This window comes from Sycon ciliatum, chromosome 6 (assembly GCF_964019385.1).
Source record: "Sycon ciliatum chromosome 6, ocSycCili1.1, whole genome shotgun sequence".
NCBI lineage: Eukaryota > Metazoa > Porifera > Calcarea > Leucosolenida > Sycettidae > Sycon > Sycon ciliatum.
This window is the reverse complement of record NC_088648.1, coordinates 30,452,187-30,472,186: the sequence shown is the minus strand read 5'-3', so window position 1 is coordinate 30,472,186 and position 20,000 is coordinate 30,452,187. Positions and strand designations below refer to the sequence as shown.

The window sequence follows — 20,000 nt, the reverse complement described above, 5'->3', positions numbered from 1 at the left end:
ACCGAAAATAAAATACCACCGAAAATTTCTGATTTTACATAGGTCGGAAGTCGCAATGCCTCACACTTGTTTCGACACAGTCCTGTGCGGTTGGGCTAGGTGAAATCCAATCCAAAGTAGGCCCTCAGGAAGCGGTCCGGTTGTTCAGGTCATTACCGGACGGCAATCGACTCCAAGTTATTTGCTGGCGGAAATCCGACGGACAAATTGAACAGGCGGTGAAAAGTGCTCCCTCAAGTTCCCGAAAGCAGCGCCTTGGAGGTGGCCGTCGTGAGCTGTATACTGTCGTAAATGATCGAGTTAGGGACTGGATCATTGAAAAGAGGGAGAACAGGCAGCTGGTTTCACGCCGTCTCATCAGCCGTCTCATCAGGCTCGAGGCCCTCAAGATCGCAAAGGAGCTCTCTACCCCTGGACACGGGCATTGCACCGCCTTTACAGCAAGCCTGGGGTGGCTTGAGAAGTTTCTGCGGCGGAATCAATTTTCCGTGAGAGCTACGACGACTTGTCAAAGGCCACCCGCGGACAGCATTCCGAAGCTGGTGGACTTCATCCTGTTCATCTGTGAACAGCGCAGGCAGCACGAATATTCCGACTCCAAACATATTTGCATGCGATGAGACAGCTGTGTGGCTAGATCCGGTGGGCAAACGATGTGTCACCCACAAGAGTGCCAAGGATGTCACCGTCATCAGCACTGGCCACGAAAAGGTGCACATCACGGTGATGCTCTGCGCCCGAGCAAATGGCACCAAGTGCAAACCGTATGTGCTATTGCCACGCAAGCGTCCCGTTCCGGAGATCACCCGGAAGTTCGGTGGACGGCTGGTGCTCAGTTGGGCGGGGAGGGTCTGGTTGGACAATTCACTCACGGAACAGTTGTGGTAGATTTGGTGTCACGTGTTTGTTTCGTCTTGGTCGCTGTGGACACGCGTCATTGGTTGGTGGTGTTGTGCGCATGCGCGAAACTGTGTGAGCTAGTCTTTGGTCTGTCGTCTTGTCAAGATGTAGTCGTTTTCCGTGTTCTTGTTTATTCGTCAATAAAAAGAGTGTAAAAAGGCAGTCCAGTGGTGGCGGTTGAGCTGATGCAGGATGGAGAAGTAATGTTAGACTTACAACAACTACAACATTTGGCGCCCAACTATCTCTCGACGCGGAGTTCTGCCTCCGCAGCTCACGACCCTGAGATGTGTGTTGCTCCCGTCACTGCTGGACTGTCCTTGTTTATTCGTCAACCCTGTCCGTGTTCGAACGTTCGTCGTGGAGCTGTGTCGTCGTGCTGTGTTGTCGTGCGGTGTCGTCGCGCAATGTCGTCATCCACTTGAGTCAACTGTGTCGTCGTCCGGTGTCCCGTCGTCGTCGTCGTCTACTCAATTCGATCAAGCTGACGCCCTCCGCTGAGCTGTGTTCAAGTGTCGCTGTGCGTCCGCCGTTTCGTTGTCCTGATACGAGTAGAGTATCAGCTTCGCCGTCGGCTTCCTGCTGCTCCGAAGTCGTGTGCTGGCTGGGAATGCGCCGCCTTTCTTCTCTCCATATCTCTCTTCTTTTCTTTGTTTTCCGGTGAGTGTTTGTGTGTGTGCATGCGTGCGTGCATGCGGGAGTTTGTTTGAATTGCTACTTGTCTTGGGAACTGGCGTCTGATCATGGTGAACCACGGTTGGTTCTCCTTGTGGCAGTCCACATCGAAGGCAACGAACGTCCGATCAGGGTGAGCCCGGGTTCATTGCTGGGAGCTAGACTCGCTGCTTGTTTGTCGTTGTCATGTATATATTTTATTTATTTTTGTTTTTTTTCGGTGACAGTCATGGGTTTGGCTGGCGTTGTGTGGATGGGCAGGGCTCATCGGTTTTTAGGCTTAGGTTTAGCCTGTGTTTTTTTGTGTGTGCGTGGCTAGACAGCAATGCAGTGTTTCTTCTCTTCTCTTTAAAACATTCACCTCTCTTTCTTTCTTCTGGCTTTGGTTGCCCTGTTTTATTCTGGGCAGCTACATGCGTTGGTTCTGTGGCTACTTTTGCTGTTTGCGGTTGCGTCTCTCTGCGTATTGTGTTTTATTTGGTCATACCGAGGACGGTATGTGTTTTTTTGGTCGGGATATTGTGGTAGATTTGGTGTCACGTGTTTGTTTCGTCTTGGTCGCTGTGGACACGCGTCATTGGTTGGTGGTGTTGTGCGCATGCGCGAAACTGTGTGAGCGAGTCTTTGGTCTGTTGTCTTGTCAAGATGTAGTTGTTTTCCGTGTTCTTGTTTATTCGTCAATAAAAAGAGTGTAAAAAGGCAGTCCAGTGGTGGCGGTTGAGCTGATGCAGTGATGGAGAAGTAATGCTAGACTTACAACTACAACATAGTTCTTACGCAGTGTGCTGGGCCCTCTGGCTTTCGGCCAGCGTCTACTGGTGTGGGACGCCTTTCGTTGTCATATTAGCGCTGACACAAAATCCGTCATGGCTGAGCTGAAGGTGCATCAAGCCGTGGTGCCAGGTGGCTGTACCAAGTACGTACAAGCACCCGATGTCTGCTGGAACCAGCCCTTCAAGGCGCATATCAGCAAGGCCCACGAAGACTGGCTTACCAGCGGAGTGAAGGAGTTTGCGAGTGGCGGAAACCCCAAAGCGCCGTCCATGCAGATTTACCTCCAGTGGGTGGTGGATGCGTGGGATGCTCTCCCTGCTGATCTCATCAAGGCATCCTTCATGACTTGCGGGATAGTCAATGCGGCAGATGGATCCGAAGATGAGCTGATTCATTGTTTCAAGCCACACGCCCGATCCCTGAAGGCTTACAAGTCCTCAAGGACCGAGCTCCGCAGCCTGCCAATGCACCCGCAGTGGAGCCAGAGGAAGAGCATGAAGAGGTAGAAATCCAGCTCCAAGAAGTGATCGTGGTTGACGGAGACACCATTGTTAGCAGCAGTGACAGCGATGGTTCCAGTGCTGACGAGTTGTAATTCATTCTCAGCTTTGGCATACGGGCTGCTACCCGAGTTAAAAAAATACAGTCATATAAAACATAAAAGTGCTCCACGTGCGTGACTTCCACTTCCGCATCATTCTTTTTTCTTCTCTCTGTTCTCTAATCATGAAATCTGAGTTAAATTCCGATTTGAGTGTGTTACCGGTATGCAACTTTCTTGACTTTTTCATGGTTGAAAACATATAAACACGGTCTCCAGTATTATCACGGTCTCCTCTATAAGCACGGGTGCGAGGTGGGTTGAAAAAATATAAGTACCGTGTTCATAAGGGAGATAATACGGTAGTTGAGCACTTGACCAGGTTTTCAAGACGATGCAAAGCATCCGGACATCGTCGATAATCCACCACTCACCTCAAGTCTAAATCGGACACCTCCGGCACCATCTGCTTCGTCCCCGTCACCAGCAGCGGGAGATTCGTGCTCTGCATTGTTGATGTCTACGTCATCATCATCTTCTTCTTCTGCTTCTGCTTCTTCACTATTGTTCTTATGTCCTGGACGCACAGCAGCAGCAGCAGCAATAACAACAGCAGCAGCAACAGCAGCAGCAGCAGCAGCAGCAGCAACAGCAGCAGCAATAACAACAGCAGCAGCAATAACAACAGCAGCAGCAATAACAACAGCAGCAGCAGCAATAACAACAGCAGCAGCAGCAGCAATAACAACAGCAGCAGCAATAACAACAGCAGCAGCAATAACAACAGCAGCAACAGCAGCAGCAGCAGCAGCAGCAGCAGCAGTAGCAGCAATAACAACAGCAGCAGCAGCAACAGCAGCAGCAGCAGCAACAGCAGTAGCAGCAGCAACACCGGCAGCAGCAGCAACAGCAGCAGCAGCAGCAGCAACAGCAACAGCAACAGCAACAGCGGCAGCAGCAGCAGCAGCAGCAGCAATAACAACAGCAGCAGCAACAGCAACAGCAACAGCGGCAGCAGCAGCAACAGCAGCAGCAGCAGCAGCAATAACAACAGCAACAGCAGCAGCAGCAGCAGCAGCAACAGCGGCAGCAGCAGCAACAGCAGCAGCAACAGCAGCAGCAATAACAGCAACAGCAGCAGCAGCAGCAGCAACAGCAGTAGCAGCAGCAACAGCGGCAGCAGCAGCAACAGCAGCGGCAGCAGCAACAGCAACAGCAACAGCAACAGCGGCAGTAGAAGCAGCAGCAGCAATAACAGCAGCAGCAGCAGCAGCAACAGCAACAGCAACAGCGGCAGCAGCAGCAACAGCAGCAGCAGCAGCAATAACAACAGCAACAGCAGCAGCAGCAGCAACAGCGGCAGCAGCAGCAACAGCAGCAGCAACAGCAGCAGCAGCAATAACAGCAACAGCAACAACAGCAAAGTACTGATATGACAATAGTCACAATACTCATCTATCGGAATGGAGTGTGATGGTGTGCTGGCGGTTACATCAAGTACAGCCACTATTTAAGGGGCCGTCGGCGTCCATAATTATTATCAATCTTTTTTACACAAAACGAAAAAGTTTCGTTTATGGGTGGGTGGGTCGAGGAGAGTGTTGTGCCCATGCTTGTTCCCGCAAGCTGATAATTATACTAGTGTTTAGTACCGTAATTCGTAGTGCATCCAGAATGAGTCTCAAGCTACTATAAGTCAACAAATATTTGGCAGATATTTATTTTCGGCTATTTTCGGGCCGGGCATTTTCGGCAGAAAATTTGTTGCGGCTGAAATTTCGATTCGCAAGTTTCAGTGTGACAGTGTATACAGGCCGCAGCAGTACAGGTCAACATTTTGATGTGGTCGAAATGTGTTTTAGCCTTGGGAAACCGAAAATTTGAACGCCCCAGAAACTAAGTTACTTGTAGACATACAGCACAGTCGTTGTAAAACAAGTACAGTCAACTTGGCTAATAACGACTGCGGATATAACGACAATTCGCGAATAACGACAGAATTTCCATGCCCAGAGCAAAGTCCCGTCCCACTGTAATACATAAAATGAGACTTCGGGTATAAGGACACTTCGCGAATAAGGACACCGTTTCGACGCCCCGCCGCCGAGTGTCGTTATAAGCCAAGTTGACTGTACGTAAGACTCTAAGCAGTCCAACATGCCAGGCATACACACACACACACACACACATATATCGGTGCTCTTACCACTCTGGGTCTTGAAATCCCACAAGCCATGCAGCTGAAGAGAGACAACAACAACAACAACGAACACAGCAACAACAACGAACACAGCGACGTGTTAATTAAGCAACAGGCGGGTGGAAAATCCGCTGCAATTGAAGTTTGTTCGAGTGGTATCTATAACTAATAAGCGACACTAAGCATGTTAAAATGGTAGAGAAAGTCCGCATGGAGACAAGTGAATTCTGGCCGCTTCCAGGAATGTGCAGCACTAAACGTCGTCCCCAATAATCACAGAGAAAGGTTGCACAAGCCAGATCGGGTCAGGAACAGAGGCTATGCAAGATGATGTCATGCTGGTGAACTAGCGGGTTGGGTTATGGGCGCTAGGTATACAGCGTGAACTAGCGGATTCGCTTATAGGACCTAAGTATACAACGTGAGGCGGCGGTTTCGCTTGAGCTACTGCATCGCTGTGTGTCGTGGCTTTGGCACGGCAACTCAACTGGTGCTGTAATCGCATACCCTCCATAGCTGTGTGTGTGGGGGGGGGGGGGGGGGGTCTGGCAAGGAACACGACAAGTAACGAGTCCGATGACGCCAAGACGATGCAATGACACAGTCGTACACTCTTTGTGTGCGGCCGGGTGGGGGCACACAGCATCAGCGTCAACGCCAACAACACACAATCCTGAACAACGTGCACACACACACCCACCCACACCAGCACCCATACCTGTAACATACGACGATGGATACACAGTGCAAGCAGTAGTACGATATCCAGGACAGTTGCACTGGTGAAGTTCGGTACACGATAGATGCCCAGCAGCTGGATGAAGGATGATGGAGATTTGGGATCCTCATTGAGCTCGGATGGCCATAGTGCAGACTGAAACATAAACTTGATCACAACTATAACCTACACGTGGAGCACACAAGACACACACACAGAGAATACAAGCAAACACAATGAGAAACGCTGAACACGCATGCACGCAAACACACGCGTGCACGCAGACGTGCACGCACACGCACACACACACACACACATATACACACACACAAACACACACACACACTCGCGCTCGCACACACACACACACGCCTGCACGCACACGCCTGCACGCACATACACGCACACATGTATGCACACACAGACAGACACACGTCTAGACACACACATAGCAGGCTACCAAAACACAAAGAGAAGGCAAGAACACGAGCAGAACCACACACAGCCAAAGAAACACCAACCAGCCCACCAAACCTCTACGTACGTCGACGTAACTAAGCTGAAATAAGCTGTAACTGGGAGTTTCATGGCTATCCACCAATCCTCTGACAACAAGTCGGATTGAAGGATACTCATAAAACTCCGAGTTACAACTTAACTCAGCCTAGTTGCATTGCTAACTTGGCTGTTCTTGGCTCTCCCCGCATGGCATTGAGCACTTTTAGCAAGCGTTTAGCAACATACCTCAACATAGGTGATCACCGTCACCCAGAACCGTGGTGAAGGCCGAGGCTTATCCAGTAGTGCCCACAGGAACACCAGCAGTGGCAGCGGCAATGTCAGAATCTGTCCCTTCACCACGTGATCCAGTATCATCAGGAAGTAACAGAAGACATCGGTGCGCGCCAGAATGGCGTAGTACAGTGCCCAGCCGATTCTGGCCGGCATGTATATCACGTGGGCAACCTCGTTACGCAGGAGTTTCTCGGTCGCAGCTGAGCGCGTCGTGAGCGAGCGCTTCTTCAAGATGAAGTCCAATGCGGACAGTGGCCCCAGCTTGCTGCGACGCGTACTCGAGCGACCGGTTCCGTCCCGTCGCTCGTTTTCGTCGTCGTCCGAGGCTGCCTGGATTAGAGAGGATGCGGCCGCAGGTGCAGACACCGTACTGGAAGATGCAGACGTAGAGCTGTGATTGGTCTCACCGTCACCATCAGCACCACCGTCATCGTCGTTGTTGTCTCTGCGCTTGCGATTCTTCTTCTTCTTGGCACTCTTGGGCACGTGAGTAGCCAGGATAGTGCCTGGCGGTGCGCAGTAGTCAGCGATGTCCTCTTCACTGCCACTCTGGCCTGTTACAACACATATACATGCATACACACACACAAACACACACACACACACACTCATGTAAACACACAGGGATATAATAACAGACAGACAGACAGACAGAAAGACGGACGGACGGACGGGCAGGCAGGCAGGCAGGCAGACAGGCAGACAGACACATACACGCACAGACACACAGACACACACACACACACACACACACACACACACACACACATACACACACGCACACACTACATGCGCCCTGTAACACCTACCCTGGTCCTGTAGTCTCTTGAGCAAACGAAGTCGTCTCAACCGAGTCTCCACATAGATGTAGTCATAGGACATGCCGTCCAGCCAGTAGATAACAGACTAGACAGAACCAACATCAACAGCAAACGCAAGGAAAGAACAAATAACAGAGAGACCTTCAACCAGCATGATTGTGTGAACAAATAAATAGTATTGAAGTTTGCATTCAACAACAGTGCTGTTCAACGCCACACCTGCAAAACAACAGCAGCAGCAGCAGCAGCAGCAGCAGCACCACCACCACCACCACCACCACCAGCAGCAGCAACAGCAACAGCAACAGCAACAGCAGCAGCAACAGCAGCAGCATCAACAGAAACAGCAGCAGCAGCAGCAGCAACAGCAGCAGCAACAGCAGCACCATCAGCAGCAACAGCAACAGCAGAAGCAACAGGTCCCAGTCCGTAAACATTCTACACTCCATCCAGCATGTCTTACCTTGTTCAAAAAGTCATTGAGGGCGTCGATGACCTTTCGCAGGAACGAGCGATCGTCAGCTTTGTCACTCTTCTTCTTCCGCTGCCGTGGACCGCCTTCAGCTGAGCTATCCTCAGCGCAAGCCTCTGACTCTGCAGTGAACACAGCAGAGCATAGAACACAACACAACACAACAGACAGTCAGTGCAATGATAGAGTAAACATCACAGGTCCAAGTCTGAAGAAAAAGTTGAACGGTCTCCGCTGGGATGACAGCTACACCATAGATGAGTGATTGGAGCATCGCTGGCCTCAAGCGAAGGTCCATGGTTTGAGTCCCGGTGGTGACTGTCAATGTTTTCTTCAGACTTTTCCGTTTGCATCTTTCCCTCAAACCAATGAATAATATCACTGGTATTCCCCATCTGTCTGGTCTTGCTGGTCTTGCCGTTGCCCCCACTGGGACCAGGGGTACATGTACAGGCAAGACACGGTGTTGTTGGAGTAGAGTGCTAATAAGCACACAAATAAAATATCATCGTGGCAACCGCTTCTGTCATCAGCAAGACTCACAAGACCCCCCCCCCCCCCCCCCTCCCCACGCACTTGGACGCACACACACAAGAACGCCCGCACATTGCGCCTGCAACCACCTCTACCATGCGGTATTCTGTTCTCGAGGTTCGTGGTTTCTCGTAAAAAAAAACTAAAAAACATACACACACCCCCGACATACATACACACGCACACACAATCGCGCACACCCATGCACGCACGCACGCGCACACACACACCCACACACACACAGTGCACAAGTCACTCACCCGCAGCGCTAACAAGCTCCTCAATAGGTGTCTCCGCTCGCCTCCCTGCACCCTCCAATGACGACATTGGATCAACGGACGACATGTCCTCACGGTCGTCCTCACTGAAGGAACCCGACGTGTCACTGGTTATCGATGCTCTGCTGCCTCGGAAACGCTTCTTCAGATCCTCTTCAGGAATAATGGCTAAAGTGCAGTGCATACACACACACACACACACACACACACACACACACACACACACACACACACACACGTACATGATACGTTCTTATTTATTCGATACTGAAGAAGAAGACTTGGAAACGGGAACATACGTGTCGTGGAAAACAAACAGGAAGAATAATTACACTCAACAGGAGAGGCTGAGCCATATTCCTAATACGTGTGTGTGTGCGCGCGTGCATGCAATGCAACACAAATAGGGAAAGTACTTGTAACAAGTCTTACATAAGTGAGAGCTCGCCTATCCGGTCCTCTTTTATCCGGATCCCTCTCATCCGGAAGAAAATCGTTGGTCACCGATTTACAGCATATTCCATGCATACATACACAGTCTGTGTGTTCGATTATCCGGTGCCCTCGCCTCTCCAGATTGTTTTTCTGGAAAACGGATGTGTGCAGATACAGTCAACTTCCCTAATAACGACTGCGGATATAACGACAATTCGCTAATAACGACTGCGGATATAACGACAATTCGCGAATAACGACTGCGGATATAACGACAATTCGCGAATAACGACTGCGGATATAACGACAATTCGCGAATAACGACTGCGGATATAACGACAATTCGCGAATAACGACTGCGGATATAACGACAATTCGCGAATAACGACAGACTTTCCATGCCCAGAGCGAAGTCCCATCCAACTGGAATACACATAATGGGACTTCGGGTATAAGGACACTTCGCGAATAAGGACACGTTTTTGATGCCCCGCCGAATGTCGTTATAAGCGAAGTTGACTGTATGCGAGGTCTGACTGTACGCGTACACAGTACTTACTGCCACCATAGAGGGTCTGGAAAGCGTGTGGCTCCTTTTCCAGTGCCAGCACCCTGTGTGATGGAGGTGGTGATGGTGGTGATGATGGTGATGATGGTGGTGATGGTGATGGTGGTGGTGGTGGTGATGGTGGTGGTGGTGGTGGTGGTGATGATGGTGGTGATGATGGTGGTGGTGATGGTGGTGATGATGGTGGTGGTGATGGTGGTGATGGAGGTGGTGATGGTGGTGGTGATGATGGTGGTGGTGATGTGAGGAACAACACACGTGTGCATATAGACACACAGGCAGGTAAGTACGCACCCCCGAACACACATGTACACACATGAACAGACGTACACGTGCACACACATGCACGCACACACGCAAACACACGCACGCACATGCGCACACACATGCACACACATACACACATGAACACACACATGCACACACATGCACACACATGCACACACATACACACATACACACATACACACATACACACATACACACATGAACACACGCATGCACAAACAGGTCAACACATGCAATCACAGCAATCCTGAACATACTACTCTAAAAGTATCGCGGCGTGTGGATTAATAGATATTACTTATCTTAGGCATTTTGCTCTAGACTTTTCACAGGATTTTGTTCCCGTGCACTTAATCCTGCGTTTTCTCAATTACTTTCGTTTTTGCTCTAGACTTTTATTTCATTCTTGTCGTATTTTGCGTACCGCTGCCACGGATAAGCAACATTCATGTCTCCAGTGTCACGTACGCGCCTGCTGTACTTGAGCACATGCTCATAATTATGTGGACAATCTCTTCCTTTCTTTTTCAGTTCTCAGTTTTGTTTGGTCTCGCCGTGCGCGGCTCTGTCTTGTCCAGCTTTGTCTCCCTTTGAACCCTCAAAATTCAGCCAAAATAGGGAGGTGCGCCTTATACTCCGATGGTCAAATTAACGGTCATAATTAGGGTAGATGTCTGTATTTCGTGGCAAAAAAATGGGGGGGGGTGGCTTATACTCCGGAAAACACGGTACCTGGAGTTGTTTGAGGACGTGACAACTCAAAATGAATTTCCCAAGGATGAGTAGCTCATCAGGTTAAGAGTGGCAGTGGTCGTGAACCGACCGGAGAAATCCTGCAACGCTTGCTGAAGATACGATGACGCTAAACGAGAGCTGCTGCTAGCCTTCGGCAAGACGTCGGACACGGCCTGGCGAGCGCTCTCCACGACACATCATTAGAACCCGGAGGAGTCGTTCTACCAGTTCTGTTTTCGGATTGCACAGGATGTCAGCCTGTGGGCCAAGCTCACCGTGGCAGGTGGTGTGGACAGTAGTGGTGGTACGGATGACGATGATGATGATAGTGGTGAGGCTGATGGCAATGGATTCGGCGTGGCAGATGAGCGCATCATGGGCGCCCTGATTAAGCAGCTGGTGCTGGAGACAGGGAGCGCTGAGTTGAAAGCATTTATGCTAGAACGGAAATGTTGTAAAGATGACATTTGTGGAGTTTCAAGCTGCGGGCACGTCGTACCAAGAGGCTCATGGCCGATCACGAGGACACCACGCGTCGAATCCCAAGCTGGCACCGGAGCTTGACTGCTGTGTATGTGCCATTCTTCCGCGGCTTGGGTGGAACGACGCGCAAGCGGTGCTTCAGGGTCGACTTCAATTTGCGAAGCACGTGTGCCGCTGGCTTGGGGTCAGCAGTTGCGTGCAAAGTCTCTGTATACAAAATGTGCACTGTCGTCAACAATATGGCACCCTTGTCCAACAAATCACGTGCTGTAGTAGAAATTATTAGGGAGATGACTCTCGGCACCGCCCGTGCTGTATTGTGAAATGATGCTTCGTAGGTTGTGCCTTGTGGTCTGTGCTTGGTGCACAGTCGCCAGGGAGCATGTCGATTTGCTTCTGGTAACAGCGTCCACAAAATCGACTCTCGTAATTTCTGATTTTCTTTGTGTCCACAGCACTTGTGTCAGCAGTTGGAGCAAACACCCTCAGCAGTCAACGAGTGTGTGTGTGTGTGTGTGTGTGTGTGTGTGTGTGTGTGTGTGTGTGTGTGTGTGTGTGTGTGTGTGTGTGTGTGTGTGTGTGTGTGTGTGTGTGTGTGTGTGTGTGTGTGTGTGTGTGTGTGTGTGTGTGTGTGTGTGTGTGTGTGTGTGTGTGTGTGTGTGTGTGTGTGTGTGTGTGTGTGTGTGTGTGTGTGTGTGTGTGTGTGTGTGTGTGTGTGTGTGTGTGTGTGTGTGTGTGTGTGTGTGTGTGTGTGTGTGTGTGTGTGTGTGTGTGTGTGTGTGTGTGTGTGTGTGTGTGTGTGTGTGTGTGTGTGTGTGTGTGTGTGTGTGTGTGTGTGTGTGTGTGTGTGTGTGTGTGTGTGTGTGTGTGTGTGTGTGTGTGTGTGTGTGTGTGTGTGTGTGTGTGTGTGTGTGTGTGTGTGTGTGTGTGTGTGTGTGTGTGTGTGTGTGTGTGTGTGTGTGTGTGTGTGTGTGTGTGTGTGTGTGTGTGTGTGTGTGTGTGTGTGTGTGTGTGTGTGCGCGCGTATGTGTCTGCGTGCGTGCGTGTGTGTGCAGGTGTTTGGACACGACGGGTCAATCATCATCATCGTTAGGGAGTACTTGCAGCGTTGGAAGAAAAAGAGACTAGGGAGCCTGAGTGATGTCGCTACACCTGGGGTCTCGGACGATATCCACCTAATGATTGGTGCTGACTACGCATTTGACCTCTTCGAAGAGAAACGGCAGAGCGATGGGGAGACTGTCTGGCGAGACCGACTTTGGCCGGCCGCTTGTTGGACCGGTACGTGAGCCTGCGACCAGTTAGCCAGCAACACGCGCACAGTGGCAGTTGTGCAGTCCAAGAGTGACCGGCTCTCGGGGGAGGGAAGCGCCCGTGGGTGAGTCGAGCAACGGGCCAATTTGTCCCATTGCCGTGGAAGACGGGTGTTCTAAGGTCCGATTACTATGGGCCGATGATGAGCATCCACCTGACAACCGGTGAAGAAGCCCGCTACAGACACCCCTGAGAGACAACGCTATGATGCAGTTTCACAGTCCGAGTACCGTAGTGATGCGCATTAAAGCGTGTGTGCCTATGTCCGGGCATACGCGTGTGTGCCTATATCCGGGAATAAGCGTGCGTGCCTATATCCGGGAATAAGCGTGTGTGCCTATATCCGGGCATATGCGCAGCCTCACATATAAGCGCATGGGGGGTTATAACTTGTATGTGAACACACTTACATGTACATGTATAAGCCACATATTGACGTCACCACGCCTCCATGATGCTATCTTCACAGGATTTTAAGTGCAATTTCCAAATTCCACACCGGCAACTCAATTACAAGCGCGTGTGCCTATATGTGAGAGCAATCGACCTTCACATTTTTTTCAAATAATACCAAAAACTCGCTTATACGCGCATGGGCTTAAATGTGGGTCATTACGGTGTATGGCGCTGGGTACAGTAGAAGTCGACCCGGATCCTGAGCAAGATGAGTACTATACGCCTCGCTATGCTGATGGCATCAACGAATCACGAAGAAGTTATCATTGTATGCAGACTTAGCAATTGTCATCTTCTCCATCATCTGTGGACGCATACTCATGATTATATTTCCTTCTCCCGAGTGGGTCAATTGTTATTAGGCAGGTGTCTGTTATCGTCACCACTTTAAATACAATACAATGTATGAAGAAGTACAGGTCTACCTTGGTTAATAGATACCCCGGGGTGTGCGTGGAAATGAGCGTGGATGTGCACGTGGATGTGTGCATGGATGTGTGCGTGGATGTGTGCGTGCGTGTGTGTGTGTGTGTGTGTGTGTGTGTGTGTGTGTGCGTGCGTGCGTGTATGTATGTATGCATGGCATGCATGGTTGCGCGCACGAGCACTCTGCCGTACCTGTCACGGATGGTGGTAATGTTAGCGTGCTCAGCCTGCCGTCGAGCGCGGCGTCGATTGTGCTGCAGGCGTAGTAACATACGCAGTCCGCTGGTGTGTCCACGTGCAACAAATGAACACACAATCCGGGAATCCGGCAGAACAGACAAACAGGGACAACAGGCAAACACATTTCAATAGTTGAACAGGCAGATCGAAAACCAGCTGGGAACAAGGGGATGGCCAGAGTGCTACAGAAGAATCAGTCACCCCTAAGTCATATCAACTATGCACACACACACGCAGGCAGGCACACATACACATACACACACGCACACACGCATACCCGCCCACGCGCGCGCGCGCGCACACACACACACACACACACACACACACACACACACACACAACTGACCGACTGACTGACCAGAAACAAGTATACACTTGTCACATTGAGTAACTACGGAGGACAGTAAGTACAGCAACATTGCCAGCATCAGCCAACGAGTGAACAAGCACACCACCACATGCTAACCGCATTGTATCGCTTCAACTTACTCGGGCGCAAATTCCACGATGGTGTCCAGATGTTGTACGACATGTCCAAAGTACTGGCTGGAGAAGATACGCAGCTGTAACAGCAGCATGGCTAGAAGGAGAACATCCAGATACAGGCCGGCCTCGTCCTTCTCCTGATCTGTGGACGGAAACAACAACAACAACCACAACAACAACAACAACAACAACAACAACAACAACAACAACAACAACAACAACAACAACAACAACAACAACAACGTGAGAATAAAAGATTTCAAACAACAACAGCAGCAGCAGCAGCAGCAACAACATCAACAGCAGCAGCAAAAGCAACAGCAGCAGCAGCAGCAGCGATAAGACACAACAGTGACGGGTGCGGCAGCGAAGATGGCATCAACACCAGAATGGCGACAAGGCTTGATAGCATGAGACGTTTCAAACACAATGCCCCCCCCCCCCCCCCCCCCGAGCAGGGCAGGAGAGTATCACGGCAATGACACATGATGACAAGTTCAACACACAACACACAACTCGCAATCGAGCTACTGAGAGGCTATTTCTGACCCAGCAACAATGTACATACAACTGTCATCCCTGTGTACCGAGCACCTGCATCACCATCACTACAGTTCACTGTGTACACAGGTAACCATAAAGATCAACACAAACGAGTGGAAAAGAATATCAACCCCGAGTAGAACCTGTCTGTGGGTCTTATACAGTGTGCACTCGTATTGCTCTCGGGAAAGTTGAGGAAACCTGCAAGGTTGCCGAAGTGTCTGAAAACCCGCAAGGTTGTCTGAGAGTCAGGAACCCCGCAAGGCTGTCTGAGAGTCAGGAACCCCGCAAGGCTGTCTGAGAGTCCGGAAACCCACAAAGTCTGATGAGCCACAACAGCCATGGACTGCTGGTCTGCACTACATGGTTCATGTGTGATTGCAACATACAGAGGTGAACTAATCACAACTAGCAAGACCTCCCCCATCACCCAAACGTGCAAACTCGCAAACGCAAAAGCACGCACGCGCGTGCGCGCGTGCACACACACACACACACACGCACACACGCTCACACACACACCGCACGCAACGTACGACCTACAAACAAACAACATACCTGCCCTCTCGGTAGCACTGCCAATGTTGAGTCCACCCTGGCATGATGTTGCAAACAACTTTCCTAGGTTGTTGCTCAGATGGGTATCCGACATATACGCACACGACCAAATCTACACACAACCAACATACACACAAGAGTACAAGCCATACTGAAAACACAGGAGCTGATCTACATACCGACAAACATGACAATAATGAACGCCAGAGGGGAGGGGAGAGAGGAGAGGAAGAGGAGGGGGAGAGAGGGGAGGAGAGGGGAGGGGAGAGGGAGATGGGGGTAGAGGAAGTAGAGCAAGGAGAACAGCACTAACTCCAGTGTTGCACAACTCCCACATCCTAGTGTTACTGGTGATGCGATCACAACTTGTTGCACAACAACAAGGGAAAAAACAGCGAGAAATCAGACCCTACCTGCAGTGTGGTCTTGACGAAGATGACAAACACATTGAAGGCCAGCAGCCACTTCCACCTACAATGAAGCAGTAACACATCCAGACACGCACACAAAACATAAATTAACAAAAGAATATTTTTTAAAGAGAGGACCATAAGTTTACACGCTATCCGTTCCATCCAACACTGCCGATTATAAGCAGTTTATTTCCGTAGCTATGCAGACGACGTTACTTCAGTAACGTCTGGCGCTAGCCAGGGTCTACACAGCTTTAATTTGGTGTTTGTTTGTTTGTGTGTTTGTGTCACGCCTGGCGCTATCCCGTATCTCTCCCGTACCGTACCGTGCCATTAAACACAGCTGGCCATATACAGCTGGCCGCAATATTCAAATAGGGCTTTCAAACGCAAGATCATAACGTGAAGCAACTTGGAAGAATGAGTATGAATGCGAAGTGTATGGGGGAATGCATGTGGGGCGATAGTGCGGGTTCTAATCCCAGGTAATGCCTAAAAAAATAGGAGAATTGAAAAATGTATAACATCCCTTTTCTTTTTTTGCCGTCATCAAGGCGGTAGACGGTGTCGTATTACCCTCGACATTACCTGTCCCGTACCTGTCCCGTACCTATCCTGTACCGTACCGTACATTCAAAGACGGCTGGCCACAATGCATATTCAAATAGGGCTTTCAAATACAAGATCATAACGTGAAGCAACTTGGAAGAATTAGTATGTGTGCGAAGTGTATCGGGATGCATGCAGGGCGATAGTACGGGTTCGAATCCCAGGTTATGTCTCAAACAAAAAGTAGAAACTTATAAGAATTTATAACATCCCTATGCTTTTTAATCATGGAGGGAACTCTCAGCCTGAGCTGGTTTTGCTCGCGGCTGCAACGCACGGGGTAGTGAACCCAGGACAGAAGCGGACCAGGCATCATGACTTTGCACATCTATCGTTATGCTGCTTCATTACGCGACCTGTTTTATTATTATTATTATTTATTATGCTTTTTTTAGGGTTTATCGGGTGTTAGCGGCCGTCGTGAGTTCCCTTCGGGAACGGACACGATAATTTACTTTTCTTTTTTTTTATGCTTTTTTGTCTAGGTCATCAAGGCAAAAAAGCATAGCGTAGGGCCCTGAGCTTCCAAGCTCTCTCGTTAATTTTAATCCTTGGCTCTCCATCCAAGAAATTTTTTCTTCCGACTTTTCCAGTTTGCGTCTTTCCCTCAAACCGTAATAAGTAAAGAAAGAAAGAAAAAGAAAAAGAAATGTTCCCACACCGGGAATCAAACCCGGGCCGCGGCGGTGAGAGCGCCGAATCCTAACCACTAGACCATATGGGAGACACAACGTTCGCACAACAAGAGCACTTCTCGAAATTGACAGCGCCATTGGACTCATTTCTTGGGCGGTGCAGTCTTTCTACGGTGGCGGTGTGTTGCACAATACCATAATATAATATAGGCAATAGCCTAAACTTGCCGGGTGTTGGAACGTCCACCCTGCGGATTCGGCGCCGATGTGCATCCACTACAGCCTTCCAACCGCGCGTTACGTCATACAGAACCGTCGTACAACATCTCCTCCAGGCTAGAAAAACTAAAATGTTCTTCTTCACGCAGCAGTGACTAAACACAAGAGTGGTATACTATTAACAGGGCGTTGGAACCGGTGTGCTAGGTGAGGCCAAAGTCGCACCAATAATTTAATCTTTTTGATTCTGAAGCAATAAAATATGGGCTATTTGGGCCCAATTTCCATTTTTTTCCCCTGGGGACGGCCCTGGGGACGGCCCCGGAACCCCAACCCCCCCCCCCATTCATGGCTGCACCAATGTGGAATACCTTTCAATGCCCCTGTGTAACTGCACAGAGTGTACAGCTCCGTCTAAACCTCAATCAGACTCGTTTTCCAGAATTTCGTCGTCAATATCGACGTTATGTAGTAACGCGCCTGGCTGTACAGAAAAGCGTGTTGTTGTTGTTTCTTTATTTTACTTCACCATATGAACAGGCAAGACTGCCTTCTCACCGGGGCTATTGGCCCACGGCTCTCACAATATGATGTTGCTCGCGGTCAAGTTCACATCTCCGGGGCAGTGCAAATGGGCTGGTCACATCATTAAAAAAATGAAGTTCTGAAAGTGAGCCGTGACTAACACGCTGCGTATCAATAGCTGCCCATTCTGGAGCACCATGTGCTAGTCTTTTGCTTACAGCTACAAGTCATAATGCTCTCCTTCTCAATTAGACCATATAAATACTGCAAAATTGCCATCTTGGGTTCATATTATTGACAAAAAAAGGAAAAAAATGAGCATCCAAAAATATTGATTCCATGATCTAGATGTACATGTGCGTCTTCTGGGGGGAGGGGGGGGGGGGGTCAAGGGAGAGAAGCACCAAGGGTGCGTTTGGTTGGTACGATCTAGAACAGGATCGAACAGCTGGTGCACATGGAGCAGCCTCATGCCAACCAAACGCTACTCCAGAAACAGAGCACATTTTTGTGGAAAAATGTGCCAAACTTGGTGCATTCTTCAAAATGTGTATGGGTCACCATGGTCACTTTGTACGGTACGACGAGTCCAACCCAAAAGCGTATGCACGTGATCATTTTGGACCAAAATCGATGTTCCCGCCAGGTTTCACTGTGAAAAAGTGAAACTGCTCGGTCTGCTCCGGCCTCGAGGCCGGAGCAAGCAGAACATGTTCTGGCCGACCCAGAACAGGTGCAGTCCCAACCAAACGCGCTGTTCTGGTGAATCCTGTTCTAGTTCGTACCAACCAAACGCGCCCCAATATCGTCTCTAAAAAAACATCGATATTTACGGACGGCCCCTTAGCCAGATGGCTGAAATGACACCTCCCCGAAGACGAAAATGATCAAAAGGAAAGGGAAAAAAGAAAAGAAAAAAAAGAAATGTTCCCACACCGGGAATCGAACCCGGGCCGCGGCGGTGAGAGCGCCGAATCCTAACCACTAGACCATATGGGAGACACAGTGCTTACACACCAAGAGTTCCTCTCGACAGTAAGGGCCTACAACTTGAGTACAAGTAGTCAGACTGTGGCAAGAATGAAATCATCCAGGGATCATGAACAGAATCTCCACAGCAACGCGACGCCACAGCTGCAAAACCAAGGCTTGATGCTGTTGCGGAAAGGCAAGATTCGAATATGCTTTTTCTGCTCCAAACAGTAGGTTTATGCTGGTACGCCATAGACGTTGGTAGTCACTGGTTTTCCATCTCGATGTCGAGGTGCTCAGTGGCCACGGACAACAACAACAACAAAAAACTGATAAGAATGATTGCATGGATTGCACTGAAGGTGTTGGCGATGCCGAGGTGAAACAAATTGAGGAATACGTGCTTGGAATACAACTTCAGGGCTCACGGTTGTGTACAAATACGTGGGCGCCATTTTGTTTCTGGCCAGCTCACGCGACGACAGGTCGACTGTCACGCGACCACAGCTCGACCACCCCTTGTACACAAACTCTAGCCATCTCGCAGCGCATTTTCAGTGCGACACATGCCTCTTCAAAATAGAATAAGGTAGCACAGGTAGACAGTACGACACTGAAAATTTGGGTGGAACCAGGCAAGATGTGAACTAGGGGTTCAACCGAAGGAATTTTTGATTTTGGCCCTGGGAAACTAAAGATATGGTCACAAAGTCGGTGAATGCTCTACAGCGATCCCTTCATCTAGAACAAAATCGCTTCGGTTAAACTGTAGCTTAGTATCTACTGAGGATTTTGAGCCATCGATTGTCAAAATCGGCCAATATTGTGCTACCTTATACTGTTTTGAAGTGAGCTAAGTCGGCAGGGGCGCACGCGAACTCCCGTGCGCGACGACAAGGAAGGAAGCCTGTGCATATGCGTTGTACGATGCGGAAACTACACCAGCGAGGCAGCATCAAGGCGTTTTTTGCAATGTTTCCTCCGTGACTGACAAACTCTTGAAATATTATTCACCGTTTGCTGTCTCGCTCATCGGCGCTCTACTGCTGTGTGCTTCAGCAGCTATGGCGAACCGAAAATACATGACCAGTACAACGGCGAAGCCATTTGATTCGTCCTCTTGCAACGAAACAGAGTGGCAAATCAAATAATTCACAACTCTCCATCGTCACTTCTCACAGCAGCGTGGCACGGCTCTTTCACTCGTGTAAGTGCATTTACAAAACGCTCTGAGAACAGAGATAACGAACTAGAACACGGTGTGAGTCTTTGCTTCATTCCATCAAGGAGCTCTTGTCCTCTACCTCTCCTCACCTGTGCCAGTGCATCAGCGGCGGACATAGATGTCGATCCCTTTCTCACTAAAAAAACTCGGCGGCAGAACTCG

General features: G+C 49.7%; 1 protein-coding gene and 2 non-coding genes across 5 annotated transcripts in view; all 3 read right to left on the bottom strand.

Annotated features, from left to right (window-relative positions):
• LOC135819878 (piezo-type mechanosensitive ion channel component 1-like) overlaps positions 1-20,000 on the bottom strand; it is a 102,996-nt gene that overhangs the window by 34,379 nt on the left and 48,617 nt on the right. For all 3 annotated transcript variants that reach the window (XM_065333177.1, XM_065333179.1, XM_065333178.1), the window contains 12 exons: positions 15,654-15,711; positions 15,241-15,352; positions 14,143-14,281; positions 13,606-13,695; positions 9,703-9,755; positions 8,691-8,876; positions 7,888-8,018; positions 7,413-7,509; positions 6,553-7,157; positions 5,809-5,994; positions 5,097-5,130; positions 3,325-3,467 (listed from right to left, as the gene is read on the bottom strand). In XM_065333177.1, coding sequence (XP_065189249.1) covers positions 3,325-3,467; positions 5,097-5,130; positions 5,809-5,994; positions 6,553-7,157; positions 7,413-7,509; positions 7,888-8,018; positions 8,691-8,876; positions 9,703-9,755; positions 13,606-13,695; positions 14,143-14,281; positions 15,241-15,352; positions 15,654-15,711 — 1,834 coding nt within the window. The remainder of the gene's footprint in view (positions 1-3,324; positions 3,468-5,096; positions 5,131-5,808; positions 5,995-6,552; positions 7,158-7,412; positions 7,510-7,887; positions 8,019-8,690; positions 8,877-9,702; positions 9,756-13,605; positions 13,696-14,142; positions 14,282-15,240; positions 15,353-15,653; positions 15,712-20,000) is intronic.
• Trnae-cuc (transfer RNA glutamic acid (anticodon CUC)) lies at positions 16,915-16,986 on the bottom strand. The gene has a single exon. It is a non-coding gene; the product is annotated as a tRNA-Glu (tRNA).
• Positions 18,569-18,640, bottom strand: Trnae-cuc (transfer RNA glutamic acid (anticodon CUC)). Its single transcript has one exon. It is a non-coding gene; the product is annotated as a tRNA-Glu (tRNA).